Consider the following 17,873-nt stretch of genomic DNA (forward strand, 5'->3'; position numbering starts at 1 on the left):
CCCATTTAAAACAGAGATGAGGAGAAATTTCTTCTCTCAGAGGGTTGTAAATCTGTGGAATTCGCTGCTTCAGAGAGCTCTGGAAGCTGGGACATCAAATAAATTTAAGACAGAAATAGACAGTTTCTTAAATAATAAGGGGATAAGGGCTTATGGGGAACGGGCAGGGAAGTGGAGCTGAGTCCATGATCAGATCAGCCATTATCTTATTGAATGGCGGAGCAGGCTCGAGGGGCCGCATGGCCTACTCCTGTTCCTATTTCTTATGTTCTTATGAACTGTTCATCCCAAGGTTTCACTGACTTTGCAAATTGTAACTCAATCCACTTTGATTTCCTGAAGCGACAGAGGACAGAGTACTCCAGAAGACAGCAAGGGACAGCCAAAATGCCTATCCCTAGTCCAAGTGCATACCTCCCCCCACCGAAGTGCCTTACCCCAGTCCAAGTGCATCCTTCCACCTCTCCCCCCACCCCCCGCCGCCCACCATAGATGGGGCATAGTGTACGGATTGTTGAAAGGTTTATTGGGAATGAGGTGAATAGTGACAGTGTCGTGACTTCTGGATATCATTTACTCCAGCAATGTCCCTTGTAGGGGGTTGGAAGAACGTGATCTGTCTTCCCTGAATTCCCCCCCACCCCGCTCCCCCAGGCTCTCTCTCTCTCCCCCAGCTTCTCTCTGACCCCAGCTTCGCTCTTCCCCCCCAGCTTCTCTCTCCCGCCCAGCCTCTCTTTCCCCCCCCCCACAAGCTCTCTCTCTCCCCCCAAGCTCTCTCACTTCCTCCTCAAGCTCTCTCTCTCTTCCTCCCCCAGGCTCTCTTCCCCCCCCCCCCGCCACGCCGCCGCTCGGAGCTTGCGGCTCATGGGAGGCTCGGTCGGTCACAGGGTCCCACTTCCGGTTCGGAGTCCCACTTCTCTCTCTCCCCGCAGCCTCTCTCTCACCATCGGGACCAGGCCTGCTGCCATCGGCCCCCTCCCGCCGCCATCGGCTGCCTCCCGCCATCATCTCTCTATCCTCAGCCTCTCTCTTACCATCAGGCCAAGGTCCGCCACCATCGGCCGCCTCCTGCCATCATCGGTCCTAGGCTGACCGGGGGGTAGAGAGTCGGGGCCTCAGGTCCTGCTGCTTGCACCATGCACGTGGAATGATTCGGACCGGAAGGGGGCATCAGAACTTTTGTCTGTCAAAAAAAGTGCAGTACAAATAGTTAGTTCCTGTATTTAAAGGGTTGCTGGGTTTCCAAATATCTAGTGAGCAATTGATGGAAACCATAGTTCATTGAGGCTCCCACAGAAAGCCCTCTTAACTTCCTGCGCAGGCAGGTTTCTTCTATGCTGAAACCCATTTGGTTGCTTGGTCTAGTGGTTTTTGCTTTAGACGTTTTTGAGGAATATGAGAATAATATTGATGAAGTATCCAATAATGTTATCTGAAATTCCAGTGAGTGACCTAAGCACTGCTCCTGTCTTATCTGGTTGTCCACTGGTAGACTGCTGAATTGTTTAGTCGAATTATCTTTTCAAAGGCTGTAAATAAAATTTTCATGCAATCCAAGAGATTACACCCAGTTTAGACAACGTTTACACCAATGATGACTCCAATAGGAATGCAAATGAGCTGTTTCAAGAAACACCTCATGTAAATACTTCTTCTGACCACTGGTGGGCATACATCCTTTCTCCATTGGCAAATCATCACAAGAAAATTCACCTCTTTATTGAAGAAGAGCGCAGTATACTCATCAACATTTTCCATCACACAAAACCACCAAAAACACATTCGCCTACACAATAAGTCACTGTATTTCAAAATAATAATTTGGGTGATGTGCTCAGAGATGTAATAAGGTGCTATGTAAATTACATGGGATTACATTACATAGGATATGCGACACAGAAACAGGCCATTTGGTCCAACCAGTCCATGCTGGCATTTATGCTCCACTTGAGCCTCCTCCCATCTTTCCTCATCTAAATCTATCAGTATAACCGTCTATTCCCTTCTCTCTCATATGCCTGACTAGCCTCCTATTAAATGCATCTATACTATTCGCATTAACCACTCCTTGTGGTAGTGAGTTCCACATTCTCACCACTCTTTGGGTAAAGAATTTTCTTCTGAATTCCCTATTCAATTTCTTGGTGACTATTTTATATTGATGGCCTCTAGTCATGCTCTTCCCCACAAGTAAAAAAATTTCTCTCTGTATCACTCTATCAAAACTTTTCATATTTTTAAAGACCTCTATTAGGTCTTTATTTTGATATATATGTAAGATTGAAGTTTCATGCGTTAGTTTTTATGTGTGTTATTTACTGCAGGAGGCTACAATGTGTTAAAATGCACATGAGGATTAGAAGGTGATTTAACAATATGTAATTTCCCTGACTAAGAGTGAAGACTGATGCTGAAACGATAGTTTCAATGTTCTGTAATATCTGTAATTACACAAAATTACACTCTGCTACTGAAGGCCACATGAACCTTTTGTGTAGCAAGTGGCTCACTGAAGATATATTTTATCTGATTTTTCCAAAGAGAAAGAGATCCATTAAGTAATGAGTTTTTTCAGATATCATTTTTCAGAAAAGCAATGTAGAGCTTTTGCAATAAATGAAATAAGATACAGGAGATGCACAACACATGACACAAGTACTCAACAATTTAAAACACATATCCTAAAATAAAATTGTTCCCATAGATTTGTTTGAGTATATTTCTTATGGATCCTTTGAATAAAAATTCACTGTATCTCGAACATTACAGATTCTATATACACTGAGCGTTACATGGGCTATCCTACTAAAGAAGACAATCTTCAGTTCTACAAGGTAAGACACATTCAACTTAAGATTTCAATCATATTGGGGGTGATTTTAACATAACTCACCAGGCCAGAAACCCATGGGATCGGGTGTAATGCCAGTATTACAGCCTGCCCAATATCACTGTCTATTGACTTCAATGGAGAGTAAAATTGGGTGGAGGGTAAAAGCAGCTTTGCACCCGACTTCATCAATTTGCCGACAGGCGGGTTAGGTTGAAATTGCCCGCAATGTTGTCCCCAATTATGTAATTGCGAATAGGACATGATGGAAGAACAGCTCATAAGCCCAAAGGATACATTGCTTCCTGACATTAATGGTTGAACATTTTTTTCAAATCCTGTTTCCTCCCAAACCAGCAATTTAATTTTCAGTATGTTTGTTTGGTTCAAGATTATAAAAAAATGTGTTCCTGCAATTAAATATGTTGGAAATGGTAGTGAATCCATGTGGCCCAAGGTCATATATCTATTCCTTAATTCCAATTTACAAAACAAGCAATTGCAAGTAACTGCACTTCAGAGCACAAAAGCAGTCCAAATAAAAATGTTGTCTTCCTACAGTGCTTTGATTTTGTTTTTTTTAGATTAAAATAGTCTCTAAATTTCACTCTGGATTTTTTAAATTATGCGTAATCATTATTGTTGTGTATCTATAAAGCATGCACTCCCATGTTCCGCCACCAGGGATCCCAGCATCCCTTGGGAGCACTGTATATAAGCCGGCCCCTGAGGCATGTTCCTCAGTCTGGAGTGTCGTACTAAAGACTGAGGTCACTGAGACTTTAATCTCCCTGTGTGCAGTCTCATCTGTGTTAGGAACACAACAACTGGCGACGAGTGTACGAATCCAACGCAAAGATGCAGCAAACTGTGGGCATCCTGGAGAAGTTTTCGGAGGGTGAGGACTGGGAAGCCTATGTCAAATGGCTAGACTAGTACTTTGTAGCCAACGAGCTGGATGGAGAAGGAAGCACTGCAAAAAGGAGAGCGGTCCTCCTCACGGTCTGCGGGGCACCGACCTACAGCTTCATGAAGAATCTTCTGGCTCCGGTGAAACCCACAGATAAGTCGTATGAGAAGCTGTGTACACTGGTTCGGGAGCATCTTAACCCGAGGGAGAGCATGCTGATGGCGAGGTATCGGTTCCAAACGTGCCAGCGATCTGAAGGTCAGGAAGTGGCGAGCTCCGTTGCCGAGCTAAGGCGACTTGCAGGACAATGTGAGTTTGATGGCGACCTGGAGCAGATGCTCAGAGACATTTTTGTACTGGGCATTGGCCATGAGACCAACCGACAAAAACTTTTGCCTGTAGAGACACCGACCCTCAGTAAGGCCATTGCGATAGCACAGGCGTTTATGTCCACCAGTGACAACACCAAACAAATCTCTCAGCACACAAGTGCTAGCAATGTTCATAAATTAACTGGAACTGTGTTTGCGAGCAGAAATGTACAGGGCAAAAACCACGAGTCTGCCACTGCCAGCAGGCCTCAGGTGACCCAGATGACTCAGAGTTCGCAACAAAGGATGAATGCAAGGCAATTCACACCATTTTGGCGTTGTGAAGGCTTCCATTCAGCCTATTCATGTCGCTTCAAAGGGTATGTTTGCAAGAGCTGTGGAACAATGGGGCACCTCCAACGAGCTTGCAGACGAGCTGCAAGCTCTGCAAAACCTGCTAACCACTACGTGGCAGAGGAAGATCGGTCCATGGTGGATCAAAGCAATTTCGAGCCTCAGAGAGAGGAGGCAGATGCTGAAGTACATGGGGTGCACACATTTTCGATGAAATGTCCACCCATAATGCTAAATGTAAAATTGAATGGCTTACCAGTAGCCATGGAACTGGACACTGGCGCTAGCCAATCCATCATGAGTAAAAAGATGTTTGAGAGACTGTGGTGCAACAAAGCATTCAGACCAGCCCTGAGCCCCATCCACACAAAACTGAGAACGTACACCAAAGAGCTCATCACTGTCCTGGGCAGCACCATGGTCAAGGTCACCTACGAAGGCACGGTGCACGAACTGCCACTCTGGATTGTCCCGAGCGATGGCATCACACTGCTTGGAAGGAGCTGGCTGGGCAAAATCCGCTGGAACTGGGATGACATCCGAGCGCTATCACATGTCGATGAGGCCTCATGTATCCAGGTTCTTAACAAATTTCCTTCCCTTTTTGAGCCAGGCATTGGAAACTTTTCCGGGGCGAAGGTGCGGATCCACTTGGTCACAGAGGCACGACCCATTCACCACAATGCACGAGCGGTACCTCACATGATGAGGGAGAGAGTGGAAATCGAGCTGGACAGGCTGCAATGCAAGGGCATCATCTCCCCAGTGGAATTCAGCGAGTGGGCCAGCCCGATTGTTCCAGTACTCAAAAGTGATGGCACGGTCAGGATTTGCGGTGATTATAAAGTAACTATTAATCGTTTCTCGCTACAGGACCAATACCCACTACCTAGGGCAGACGGCCTATTTGTGACGCTGGCAGGAGGCAAGACGTTCACTAAGCTCGACCTGACTTCGGCCTACATGACACAGGAGCTGGAGGAATCTTCGAAGGGCCTCACCTGCATCAACACGCACAAGGGACTGTTCATCTACAACAGATGCCCATTTGGAATTCGGTTGGCTGCAGCGATCTTCCAGAGAAACATGGAGAGCTTACTCAAGTCGGTACCACGCACGGTGGTTTTTCAGGATGACATATTGGTCACGGGTCGGGACACCGTCGAGCACCTACAAAACCTGGAGGAGATCCTCCAGCGATTAGATTGCATAGGGCTGCGGCTGAAGAGGTCGAAATGCGTCTTCATGGCAACAGAAGTGGAGTTTTTGGGGAGAAAGATCGCGGCGGACAGCATTCGGCCCAAAGATGCCAAGACAGAGGCTATCAGGAATGCGCCCAGGCTACAGACCGTCATGGAGCTGCGGTCGTTCCTGGGACTCCTCAACTATTTTGGTAACTTCCTACCGGGCTTAAGCACCCTCTTAGAGCCCCAACATGTGTTATTGCGTAAAGGTGAGAACTGGGTATGGGAAAAAAACCAAGTAATTTCTTTTGAGAAAGCCAGAAACATTTTATGCTCCAACAAGCTGCTTGTACTGTATAACCTGTGTAAAAGACTTGTGCTAGCATGTGATGCGTCGTTGTATGAAGTCGGGTGTGTGTTACAGCAAGCTACCGTTGCGGGGAAGTTGCAACCTGTCGCCTATGCCTCCAGGAGCTTGTCTACGGCCGAGAGGGCCTACAGCATGATTGAGAAAGAGGCAATAGCGTGTGTATTCGGGGTAAAGAAAATGCATCAGTACCTGTTTGACCTCAAATTTGGGCTGGAAACCGATCACAAGCCCCTCATATCCCTGTTCGCTGAAAACAAGGGGATAAATACTAATGCCTCAGCCCGCATACAAAGGTGGGCACTCGCGCTATCAGCGTATAACTATACCCTCCGCCACAGGCCAGGCACCGAGAACTGTGCGGTTGCTCTCAGTCGGCTACCATTGGCCACCACGGTGGTGGAAATGGCGCAGCCTGCAAACTTGTTGATGGTGGCACAGCCCGCAGACTTGTTGATGGTCATGGAAGCGTTTGAAAATGATAAATCTGTCCAAGAATGGAAAGTGTTGAAAATAAAGGTTTCAATGTTTGACAGAACATGAACAGAAATTTTACATGAACATTGGATAAAACACCCAAGTGGCTACCATTGTGAGTTGTTAGTTGATATGATTGGACTAGGATGAGGGTGAGTGTGAGGGGTACCTTGTGAGATGGGGATGTGATAATGTAGATCGAGAGAGAGGGAAAGGTGGAGCTGCAAGGTAAGTTGGTGTGAGTAAGGATGTGCAGGAGTATAGTAGAGAAGGCAGAATGATGTGGGTGTGATGAGAGGCACAGGAGGATGAGGGTGAGTGTGGCTTGGTACTAACATTTCGTGATCTAATGAGATCATTGAAAGATTCGCACCACTGCAGCCTGGTCCACCTGATGACATCCCTGCTTGTGCCCTTATCTGCAATGTGCAACCAGGCTGTGTTGGTCTCCTGGAGAGGTCTCTTCCATTCATGGTAAGGGAAGAGGGCCTCCCTGCATGCTGTGACTCACTCCATAAGCATATGGAGGGAGTCAGTCATGTGAGCCTGGGTGTAGCCCTGCACCTCTGTGTAGTGATTGCCAGTGTTTGTAGCACTTCAATGCTGTAGAACACTGACAATACAAACTTCAAAATTAAGTTGGCCATGGTCCCTTTAAGGATGTTGGCTGATGATGCATCATGAAATCACATCTAATTGGGCCGGGAAACATGCTGGGCGGACAAGCCCCATCAACCTAAATTCATTTTCCAGAGTGGGATGGAGCCAATAGCAGGGCTGTGACCTGCCATCGATATTGCCTGCCCCGGACCCGCCAAAGTGGGCAAAATCCTGGCCACGGTTATCTCGGGGAGGCAAAACACCCAAAAAAATCCCTTGTCCAAATCAGGGAAAAAACATTTGGGAAGTTCCTCTTCACATGCTGAAGTCGGTTAAAATGAATTCCAGGAGACCACAGTGACCAATAGCCACCACTCCCAATACCCCATCTACCTTTTGTGTGCTGTGTATTAGCCACAACCACAAATACATCTGGCGCCCTTTTAAATGCATATACCAGTATGAATATCTTATGTACCTGAATCTTTTAATTCAGAATATACCTGAATTCTCGATAAAAAAATAATTTTTATTTTAAATCAACTGAAATAAAGTATACTTCTGTACATGTGCCTTCTGTAATCCTTTAATAGTTTGTGCTTAGTCTTCAGTTTCTAAATGAGGAGTTTTCCTGTAATTCTTTTAATTGCTTTCCAGAATTCTACAGTGATGGAAAGAGCTCATAACTTCAACTCAGTTGATTATCTCCTCATCCATGGAACAGCAGATGGTGAGCTTGATAGATTCTAGATCATCCAATAGCTTAAGCAAATCATAGTTATATTTAAACTGCAGATCGGAAACCAATCTCTAGAGCAAATACTGAGCAAGCAATAATACTTCATTATGAAACATTAGACATCCTATTTAACATCTGAGTAATTTTCTGTATATATTTACAGAATGAATATTTGTACAATTTAATGCATTATAATGCTTACCAAAAGATGTCACTGTCAGATTTTTCGAATGTGTCATTTGGAATTATCACTTACAGCTAATACAACTTGTTTGCCTTCGCTTTAACATATCAAGTAGACTGGAACATCATTTCACTAATACACTTTTTTTCAGATAACGTCCATTTCCAGCAGGCAGCACAGATTTCAAAGGCTCTTGTTGACAAAGCAGTAGATTTCCAAGCAATGGTACGTGAAGGCTTAGCAGTTTATAAAATGTCACTTCATGAGCTTTATAGTTCATTATTTTTGCAGAAATTATTTGTATTAAACCATTAAATGTAACCACATGGAATATAATGGGCTGGTTCTAGCTGGAAAAGTAATGGCATATTAACGGCGCACGCCATTATTAATGCACAAATTTGCCAGTAAGTTCAGAGGATTAAGAGATACTCTGTGAGTTGCAAATCTCCAGAACTTGCTGATCGATTTACACCTTTGGCTTCGCACAAACAGTATTTCGCCCTTCGCCACCACATTAGTTTTAAGAACTTGCTGGATTTGCATATTAATTACTCATTAAACTCATCACAGAAAGTTACATTTGGTCATTAAGAGCATAAGTACCTGTTAAACAATATGATAATTGTTTATGCAAAGTTAATCAACCTCTTTGGCCCAGAATGGGAACAATTAAAAATATTCTGTCTCATTCCTGATGTAGTCAATTGTTATTAGAGATTTCAAAAATATCAGGGGCAGAAATTCCCCAGCGCCCCAATTGCGGGGTGATAACTGTCTCTGGGCAGGACTTCTTGTGCTCAGCCTGGAGGTTCTACCCGGCCGCGAAATTGTGGCTACTGATCTTCAGAGGAAGTGGAGCACAATTTTGCGCGCTCCACTTCCTCTTGAGGCGGGTTCCGGGGTGAAACTGGGGTGTGATCGGCAGCACTACACGAATGCTCTGTGTAGCTCTGACAAGTTTCAACGCCCCTAACCTTTGATTAAAGGGGAGAGCCACTGCCACGAGGGCAGCATGGTGCTGAGGCCACAGCCCGGCACCCAAAATGGGGTGCCAGGCCTCACGATGGTGGCCCAGACCATGCAACAGAGCAAGAAATCGGACTGACCAGTGAGTCAGCCAAACAGGTAAGATGGCAGCGCAGGGCGCTCCTAACCTCCCCTTTCACTTCCACCCCATGAGTGGATGTCACGACCCGTGAGGCTGGCGCTGACAACGCTCGCAGCAGCCTCGTGAGGTGTTGGCCAATGTCCACTGGGGGATGGAAAGGGGTTGGCGTGCGCCACTAAGGGGTCGCCATGCATGCCGATAACGTCATCGCTGATTGCGCGACCACCTGGGGCGCTACCATGGCAACCCCTCCGCTAACTCCCGCACAATTTCGCTAGAGCCGGTAGCGCCACCCCACCCCCAATCCTCCCGGGCAAAAGTTGTTTTGTGCCCTGGTAGCGCCCCCAGGAGGCGCTAATGCCCGTAGCAAAAAGGGACAATTTTGAACCCTCAAATTTTTAATTTGTTGGACTTTCAACCTGTCCAGCCCAGAAAGGGAACAACTGAAACTGTGGCGTCTCAGTCCTGCAGGTGGTAAATTGTTCCTAGAGGTATTTAAAAAAAACATTTAAATTGTCTTATCTTTTTTCTTTCTCTCTTAATCCAATCTTTCTTTTCCTCCCTTTATTTCTCTTTCTGATTTGACTCTAATTTACCCTCCATCTCAGTTATTGCTCTGTTTCTCAATCCTTAAATCTCATTGGTTGAGCAGAAAAGTTGTTGGTCCCGCCAATCACCGAGGTGCCAGATGCCCTGTTTCCCTCACCATGCCGTTATCAGCTCGCACTTCCAGCAGCATACAGGGCAAAATAACTTTGAGCCAAAGGGTGCAGAAAAATGTCTAACTAATACAACATGCTCCAATCCAATAAGATCAGGCCCATTAATAAAGATTAAATCGCTAGGAATTTCCTTAGAGCTTCTCCCACTCCGCTGCCTTTAGCAGGAGTTCAGCGAAATCCGAATTTATGTTTGCAAACATGGTTTCCACCAAACCTGTGCCAAAGTTACGATGGCAAAGTGGGAAAAGTTCAGAGAAAATTCATGGTGAATATATATGTATAGGAAGATATTGATTACCCTCTGGAGTAAGTAGCTCAGGGCAAATTGTTGGAAAATCATCCTGGGCCACTTTTACACACTTCAATAGCAGAATAGGAACAGGAGTAGGCCATTGAGCCCTGCAAGCCTGTTCCTCCATTCAGTGAGATCATGGCTGATCTATGACATAAATACATATACCCGCGTTTGGCTCATATCCCACCTTTGGTTAACAAAAAGCTATCAATTTCTGATTTAAAATTAACAATTAATTTAGTATTCATTGCTGTTTGCGGAAGAGAGTTCCAAACTTCTATCACCCTTTGTGTGTAGAGTGATTCCTAATTTTACTCCTGAAAGATCTGGCTCTAATTTTTAGACTGTGCCCCCTAGTCCTAGAATTCTGAACCATCAGAAATAGTTTCTCTCTATCTACCCTATCTGTTCCCTTTAATATCTTGAAAACATCGATCAGATCATCGCTTAACCTTCTAAATTTTAGGAAATACAACCCGAATTTCTGTCATCGCTCCTCGTAACTTAACCCTTGAAGTCCGGATATCATTCTGGTAAACCTATGCTGCACTCCCTCCAAGGCCAATATATCATTCTTAAGCTGTGGTGCCCAGAACTGTTCATAGTACTCCAGTGGTCTAACCAGGGTTTTATATAGCTGCAACATAACTTCTACCCCCTTGTATTCTTGTCCTCTAGATATAAAGGTCAGCATTCCATTAGCCTTTTTGATTATTTTCTGTACCTGTTCGTGGCATTTTAATGGTCTATGTACCTAGACCCCCAAGTCTCTTTGGACTGCCACTGCTTTTAGTTTTTCACCATTTAGAAATTACCCTGTTCTATCGTTTTTTAAGTCCAAAGTCGATGACCTCACATTTGCCTGCACTGAAATCGATTTGCCACAGTTTTGCCCTTTCACTTAATATGTTGAAATCCCTTTGTAATTTTATGCTTCCATCTACACTGCCTACAATGTCACCTATCTTTGTGTGTGACAGAGGACTGGAAATGGTCCTCCTATCCATACTTTTGCTGTGTGACACAGGTGACCTAAAAAAAGTACCTTAAGTCATCCATGCAAAAGAAAAATAAACCATGAATCTATATGACTGGTATGTTAAGATTATTTTTTGATCTCCACAACATCCTACCAATTAATAAGTTTGTATTTAATTCAAATTTGATTGCAGTAGTGAATAAGATTGGAAGCGTGGGCTATTTTGCTGTTGCTTTATGTAAAATCTCACATGTTGATGTTAAGACAACAGTTCGCTTCATACTGATGCACGTCAAAATTATTTTCTCATTCTGGGCACTTATTAGCTTTCATATATTACCTTACCCATATCACACCTATAATATAAAGACAGCATATTGTGGTTAAGGGTACTCGCCATCAATCTTAAAAAGTACAGCAATATTTGCTAAACATAAAACAGGCTTTTGAATGCCTGTTGTTCAAGTAGAAAGTGGCAATTTTAACTCTTCCCCTACCCAGCTAATTATTCCATTGCTTCCCATGATAAGAAAGTTGGAAAACAGTTAAAGTCAGAGGAAAGTGTTCCCTAAAATTAAAGCTCATGGACTTAAAGGCAAATTATTGACCTGGTAAGGCGATTGGTTTGGTAATAGAAGGCAGAGAGTAGGGATAATGGATGTGGACTCGAATTGAAAGGAAGTGACTAGTGTCCAACAAGGATCTGTGCTGGGGCCTCAACTATTACTATATTTATTAATGACTTAGATAACACAATAGAGAGCCATATATCCAAGTTTGCCGATGACACAAAGATTAGTTGTATAGTAAATAGTGTAGATGGGAGCATAAGATTACAAAGAGACATTGATAGATTAAATGAGTGGGTGAAGCTGTGGGAGATGGATTTCAACACAGTTAAGTGTGAGGTAATCCATTTTTGACAAGACAAGGATAAATTAGAATATTATTTAAATGGTGAAAAGTGATGAACAGTGGTGGAGTGGTGGTCCAAAAAGATTTAGGGGTCCATGTACACAGATCATTAAAATGTAGTAGTCAGGTACAAAAAATAATCAAAAAGACGAGTGAAATTTTAGCCTTTATAACTAAACGGTTATAAAAGGGAGGAAATTTTGCTATAGCTATATAAAGCCCTGGTTAGACCACATAGATTCATAGAAGAATCATAGAAATTTACAGCACGGAAGGAGGTCATTTCGGCCGACCAAGAGCTATCCAGCCTAATTCCACTTTCCAGCTCTTGGTCCATAGCCCTGTAGGTTATGGCACTTTAAGTGCACATCCAAATATTTTTTAAATATGGTGAGAGTTTCTGCCTTTACCACCCTTTCAGGAAGCAAGTTCCAGACCCCCACTACCCTTTGGGTGAAGAAATTTCCCCTCATATCTCTTCTAAACCTCCCCCCAATTACTTTTAATCTTTGCCACTTGGTTGTTGATTCCTCTGCTAAGGGAAACAGGTCCTTCCTATCCATTATATCTAGACCCCTCATAATTTTATACACCTCGATCAGATCTCTCCTTAGCCTCCTCTGTTCCAAAGAAAACAGATCCAACATCTTCAATCTTTCCTCATAGCCAAAATTCTCCAGTTCAAGCAACATTCTTGTAAATCTCCTCTGCACCCTTTCCAGTGCAATCACATCTTTCCTGTAATGTGGTGACCAGAACTGCACGCAGTACTACACCTGCGGCCTAACCAATGTTTTATACAGTTCAAGCATAACCTCCGTGCTCTTGTATTCCATGCCTCGATTAATAAAGGCAAGTATTCCATTTGCCTTCTGAACCACCTTATCTACCTGGCTTGCTACCTTCAGGGATCTGTGGACCTGCACTCCAAGGTCCCTTTGTTCCGCTACACTTTTCAGTATCATACCATTTAATGTTTATTCCTTTGCCTTGTTAGACCTCCCCAGATGCATTACCTCATACTTATCTGGATTGAATTCTATTTTCCACTGTTCTGCCCATCTGACCAGTACATTGATATCTTCCTGCAGTCCGTAGCTTTCTTCCTCATTATCAAAGCCTATTTTAGTGTCATCTGCAAACTTCTTAATCATTGCCCCAACATTTAAGTCCAAGTCATTGATATATACCACAAAAAGCAGCGATCCATCACTGAGTCTGCGGAACCCCACTGGAAACATTCTTCTAGTCACAAAAACACATCAACCATTAACCTTTGCTTCCTGCCTCTGAGCCAATTTTGGATCCAACTTGCCACTTTGGTCTGGATCCCATGGGCTATTACTTTCATGACCAGTCTGCTATGTGGGACCTTATCAAAAGCTTTGCTATAATCCATATACACTACATCATATGCACTGCCCTCATCGACCTTCCTAGTTACCTGCTCGAAAAATTCAATCAAGTTAGTCAGACACGACCTTCCCTTAATAATCCATGCTGACTGTCCTTGATTAATCCATGTCTTTCCAAATGAAGATTTATCTTGTCCCTCAGGAATTTTTCCAATAATTTTCCCACCACCGAGATTAGGCTGACTGGCCTGTAATTACTCAGTCTATCCCTTGCTCCCTTTTTTAAACAAAGGTACAGCATTAGCAGTCCTCCAGTCCTCTGGCATCACATCTGTAGCCAGAGAGGATTGGAAAATGATGGTCAGAGCCTCTGCTATTTTCTCTTTTGCTTCTCTTAACAGCCTGGGATACATTTCATCCGGGCCTGGGGATTTATCCACTTTCAAAGCTGCTAAGCCCCTTAATACTTCCTCTCTCACTATATTTATCTGATCTAATATTTCACACTCCTCCTCCCTCATTGCAAAGTCTGCATTGCCCCTCTCTTTTGTGAAAACAGATGCAAAGTATTCATTAAGAATCATACCCATGTCTTCTGCCTCCACACACAGATTTCCTTTATGGTCTCTAATAGGCCCCACATCTAGGGCTCCAAGGGTTAGATTATGAGGAGAGATTACATGAAGTCAACTTGTATTCCTTGAAGATTAAACGTGAATGGCCTACTCCTGTTCCTATGTTCCTAAATGGTTCAAAAATTAGTATGGCTTTGTGGGGGTGATTATGGAAACAGTAGGTAGTTCACTTACAAGGATATCAGAATGGAATGGGTGCAAAAAGCATTAATCAATCTACATAGTAATTTTGATATGCATATGAGAGTTGCCTCTTTCAATCACATTCACCCAGCAATAAGCCAAACTCAAAGGACAGCAGGACGGAGGTAAGGGTACGACACTGTGGGGACAAATTTGTATTTTAATGTGCAGTTCTTAGCCTGTAGCCCCTCAGATATGAATGATAAATATTGACTATCAAAATGTAGTTTCAAATTTCAGACCAATCATTAAAAAAGATCACAAAGAAAATATTTTAGTCCAAAGCATGTATGGACATCAGCAACTTTAAATAGGAAAAAAAAACTATGACATGAAAAAAATGCAGGCTATTAGGAATAGTTTCAGAATATTAAAAAAGGCTAGTACTGTACGTGGTTGATTTTTGGAAGCGTTTGCAAAAAAGTCAACTATCATCTCAAAACAAAATAAATGCTGATTTTCTTTTTCCTTTATATTTCAGTGGTATACAGACAAGGACCATGGTCTAAGCGGTTCAGCCTACAGTCATGTCTACACCCATATGTCCCATTTCCTCCAACAGTGTTTCTCTCTCAATCACTAATGTCAGAAAATATTTTAAAGTGAACAAAAAACTGATATGACTATTCCCATCAAGCTATTATTTCAATTGTTTGTGTTGATAACATATAACAATCCAGGTCTCTAAAATGTGTTTTATTTTGTTCTCTCTAAAGTAATGAATAAACCTCAATATCTGAGTTATTGACATATTATTTGCATTTTTAAATTTTTTTTCCAATTGACGATATTACCTATTCCAAACAAATGCTGCACTTTGGATCAATGTAAAGCTGTTGGGATAATTGCAGGTCTAATTAAGAACAAAATAAAATTGAACAACCTGGTATAATTTCATACCAATAAATAATTACTATTTTTGCTTTGTGTAAGATTTATACTCTTGTCATTTGCTATTACTTTGCAAAACAATCTGTTACTGCTAATATTGCTGAAGAAGAATGAGCTTGCAACTGATATTTAGAAATTTCATTGGAGAGCAAATTCATTGATTCACCTCTCCCAGCAGGTGTTCAAAGGGCACGCAGGTCAGAAATTCAAAACTCATTGTTGCAATTCTCTCTGATCCATGCTCCATTGAAAAGTGGCTTCCCGTTGGGAGCGTAGGATTGATTATTTTGCAATTAGAGGGCATGAAGGATTATTGAAGGCAATAGAAAAAGTTATCTATTTTCATATTAATTGCTGGTTACACTACCCTCACATTTGATGTAATTTCAGCTAAAGATTTTTGAAAAATGTGTGTCCTGTTCCACATGGTATCTCTTGCTCTCACTCTTGAAATTATAGACTCTTACAGCACAGAAGGAGGCCATGCGGCCTGTTGTGCTTGTGCTGGCTCTTAGATGGAGCTATCCAAATTAATCCTACTCTGCAACTTTTTGCCCATAACCTTGCAAATTAGTCCTCTTCAAGTACATGTCCAATTAGAATCTGATTCCACCAGTCTTTCAGGTAGTGCGCTCAAGGTCTCAGTTCTCCTTTCAATCTTAATGAAACTTCAAGTCATTTATGTCCTGTGGTAATATTAACGTTAAGCCTTTTAACAGCCACTTGGACTCAGGCAGCTAATCTCCACAAAATCTATTAGCCCCAAAAATCAGTGAGCCTATGGTCTCAGCACTTGGACTGGGATTGTGCCTCTGGGAATCCTTGCTGTTGTCTAGGGTTCAGACAGATTATCTCATTAGTTATGGCATGTTCCTGAACCATTAGTCATGCATCTCTGGCATCTAAAATACTTGAAATCCTGGCAAGCTTTGCAGCGGGTGCCCATCTGCGGGGAATTCTGAGTTTTCCTCCACAGACACAACATTATGGTGCCTCCAGCAGCTCCCTTGGCAAGTGGGTAACATAGAAGTTTTTTTTAAATTCAGTTTCTCTCCAGCAGATCAGGCCCCAGTCCCAAACTGGACTCCGAGTTGGGCCCCACTTTCATGCCTGTCAGCAAAGCTCATCTGATCTGACCATGTGTATCTCTGAAAGCTGTAGATATAGAAATGTTGATGTTTGGAGTCCGTGCCCCTGGTCATGCCCTTACAGCAATGGCCATGTTTGAGGTGGGAGAAGTTCTGCCATTCAATAGGTCATAGAGGAATCTCTGGGGAAAGGTTGAACCAGCATAACCAGGTCTCAACTTGTTTCCGGTCTTTCAGTGAACACCAACTGATGAGGTTAAACTGGAATGGACATGGATTTTAGGGCCATTATTTTCATTGTTAATTGGTTTTCTTTGGTGTGCTATTTTACTAGAGCTCCATGCTGGGATCATACTGGTTCTCTGCTAGAGTAAGGAATCGAGCCCATTAAAGCATGAAACTGCATAAATGTTCATATTAAACTTGAGGTACCATAATTTCAAAGTAGAACTAGTATGTTTACACAATATAATTGTTACTCTATATTGATCTGAAACTTTTTCATCCCGTAGTAAGACTGAGGCAATTTGTTAAAGCACAAACTACACAAACATATTAGAGCCTAGAATTTACTGTTGGCGATATTAGTAGACACATGCTTGACATGTTCCTATTACATTCCTTTATCTGTTATTTTATCAGAAGCATTAACCCATATAAAATAAATGAATATACCTATGAAAATAGCAGATGGAGGAATGTTGCACACATGTGTTAAGCATCATCCATTAATATCTGCAACAGTAACATTCAGGCTATGAGTGGAGAATTCTTAATTCCTGAGGTACTGCTTTGAAATTATTGTTGTACCCTACCAGAGATTGTTATCTGATCACTAACCAATCAGATTGCAAACTCTATTCCTGGAGAATTATTTACTATATGTATTAGTGATATTTTCACTTCCTGGAACACCATGCTAAGTGCAATGGGAATAAATCTGATATTTCACTGCTGTTTGCTATAATTACATTTCTGTATTGTGTAGTACACTCAGGTTAGGTTTCAAGGTACATCATGTTGTAACTAAAATATCACACCATTATTGTTACATTAGGCTCTTTCACTCATGTAAAGGACATTCAGGAACCCCTCTCTCCTGCAGAATTCAACATTTATGAAAAAGTTCCTGCAATGCATTGACACAGGTGCAATATCCTGGGGATAGTTGAACTGTTTTAAATTGAATTTTATTCAGCATGTTCAACATATATGTAAAACAACTCATTGCCTACACTCCAAAAATCATTGGGTCACATTAAAAATAAAATAAAATTCAGTCAGAAGTTTTTCTTTGGTTTTTGGGTCTCTGTAGAAAGTAGGACTGATTAAATGATAAGTGAGCTCATAGTTGTAGTTGGGCCTTTGATACATTTAGATGATCAGAAACTCCGAAAGGGATATGTGATGTAATGTTATATAACCTGCCCTATATACACTATTTTGTTCATATGAGATTAAATAATTACTCATTCTAAGTGTGAACTAATGATGGATCAGTTGTACTCTACTATAAATATGTTGTTAAAAAATGATACTATCAAAGCGCTGATTCATGTAACCAATATAAAGACTTACTTGTGTATAAATGGCCAAACTACCACTGTGCTCACCACCTAGAAAGTTAACATTTACAATATTGTGTGTCAATTTATACACACTTTTTATTTCATTTTATTTCCAATTCCATTTAATCATTGTTCTTATTTCCACCTATTTGTAAACATTTTATCAGATTTGACA

The 17,873-nt window shown here is 42.2% G+C and overlaps 1 protein-coding gene across 1 annotated transcript in view; it reads left to right on the forward strand.

Moving 5' to 3' along the window:
- Window positions 1-14,839, forward strand: part of fap (fibroblast activation protein, alpha) — a 216,633-nt gene extending 201,794 nt beyond the window's left edge. The window contains exons 23-26 of the mRNA XM_070874618.1: window positions 2,770-2,834; window positions 7,691-7,763; window positions 8,108-8,181; window positions 14,633-14,839. Of these exons, the coding sequence (XP_070730719.1) occupies window positions 2,770-2,834; window positions 7,691-7,763; window positions 8,108-8,181; window positions 14,633-14,734 (314 nt within the window). The 3' untranslated portion in view covers window positions 14,735-14,839. The remainder of the gene's footprint in view (window positions 1-2,769; window positions 2,835-7,690; window positions 7,764-8,107; window positions 8,182-14,632) is intronic.
- The last annotated feature ends 3,034 nt before the right edge of the window (window positions 14,840-17,873 follow it).

This window comes from Pristiophorus japonicus, chromosome 3 (genome assembly GCF_044704955.1).
Source record: "Pristiophorus japonicus isolate sPriJap1 chromosome 3, sPriJap1.hap1, whole genome shotgun sequence".
NCBI lineage: Eukaryota > Metazoa > Chordata > Chondrichthyes > Pristiophoridae > Pristiophorus > Pristiophorus japonicus.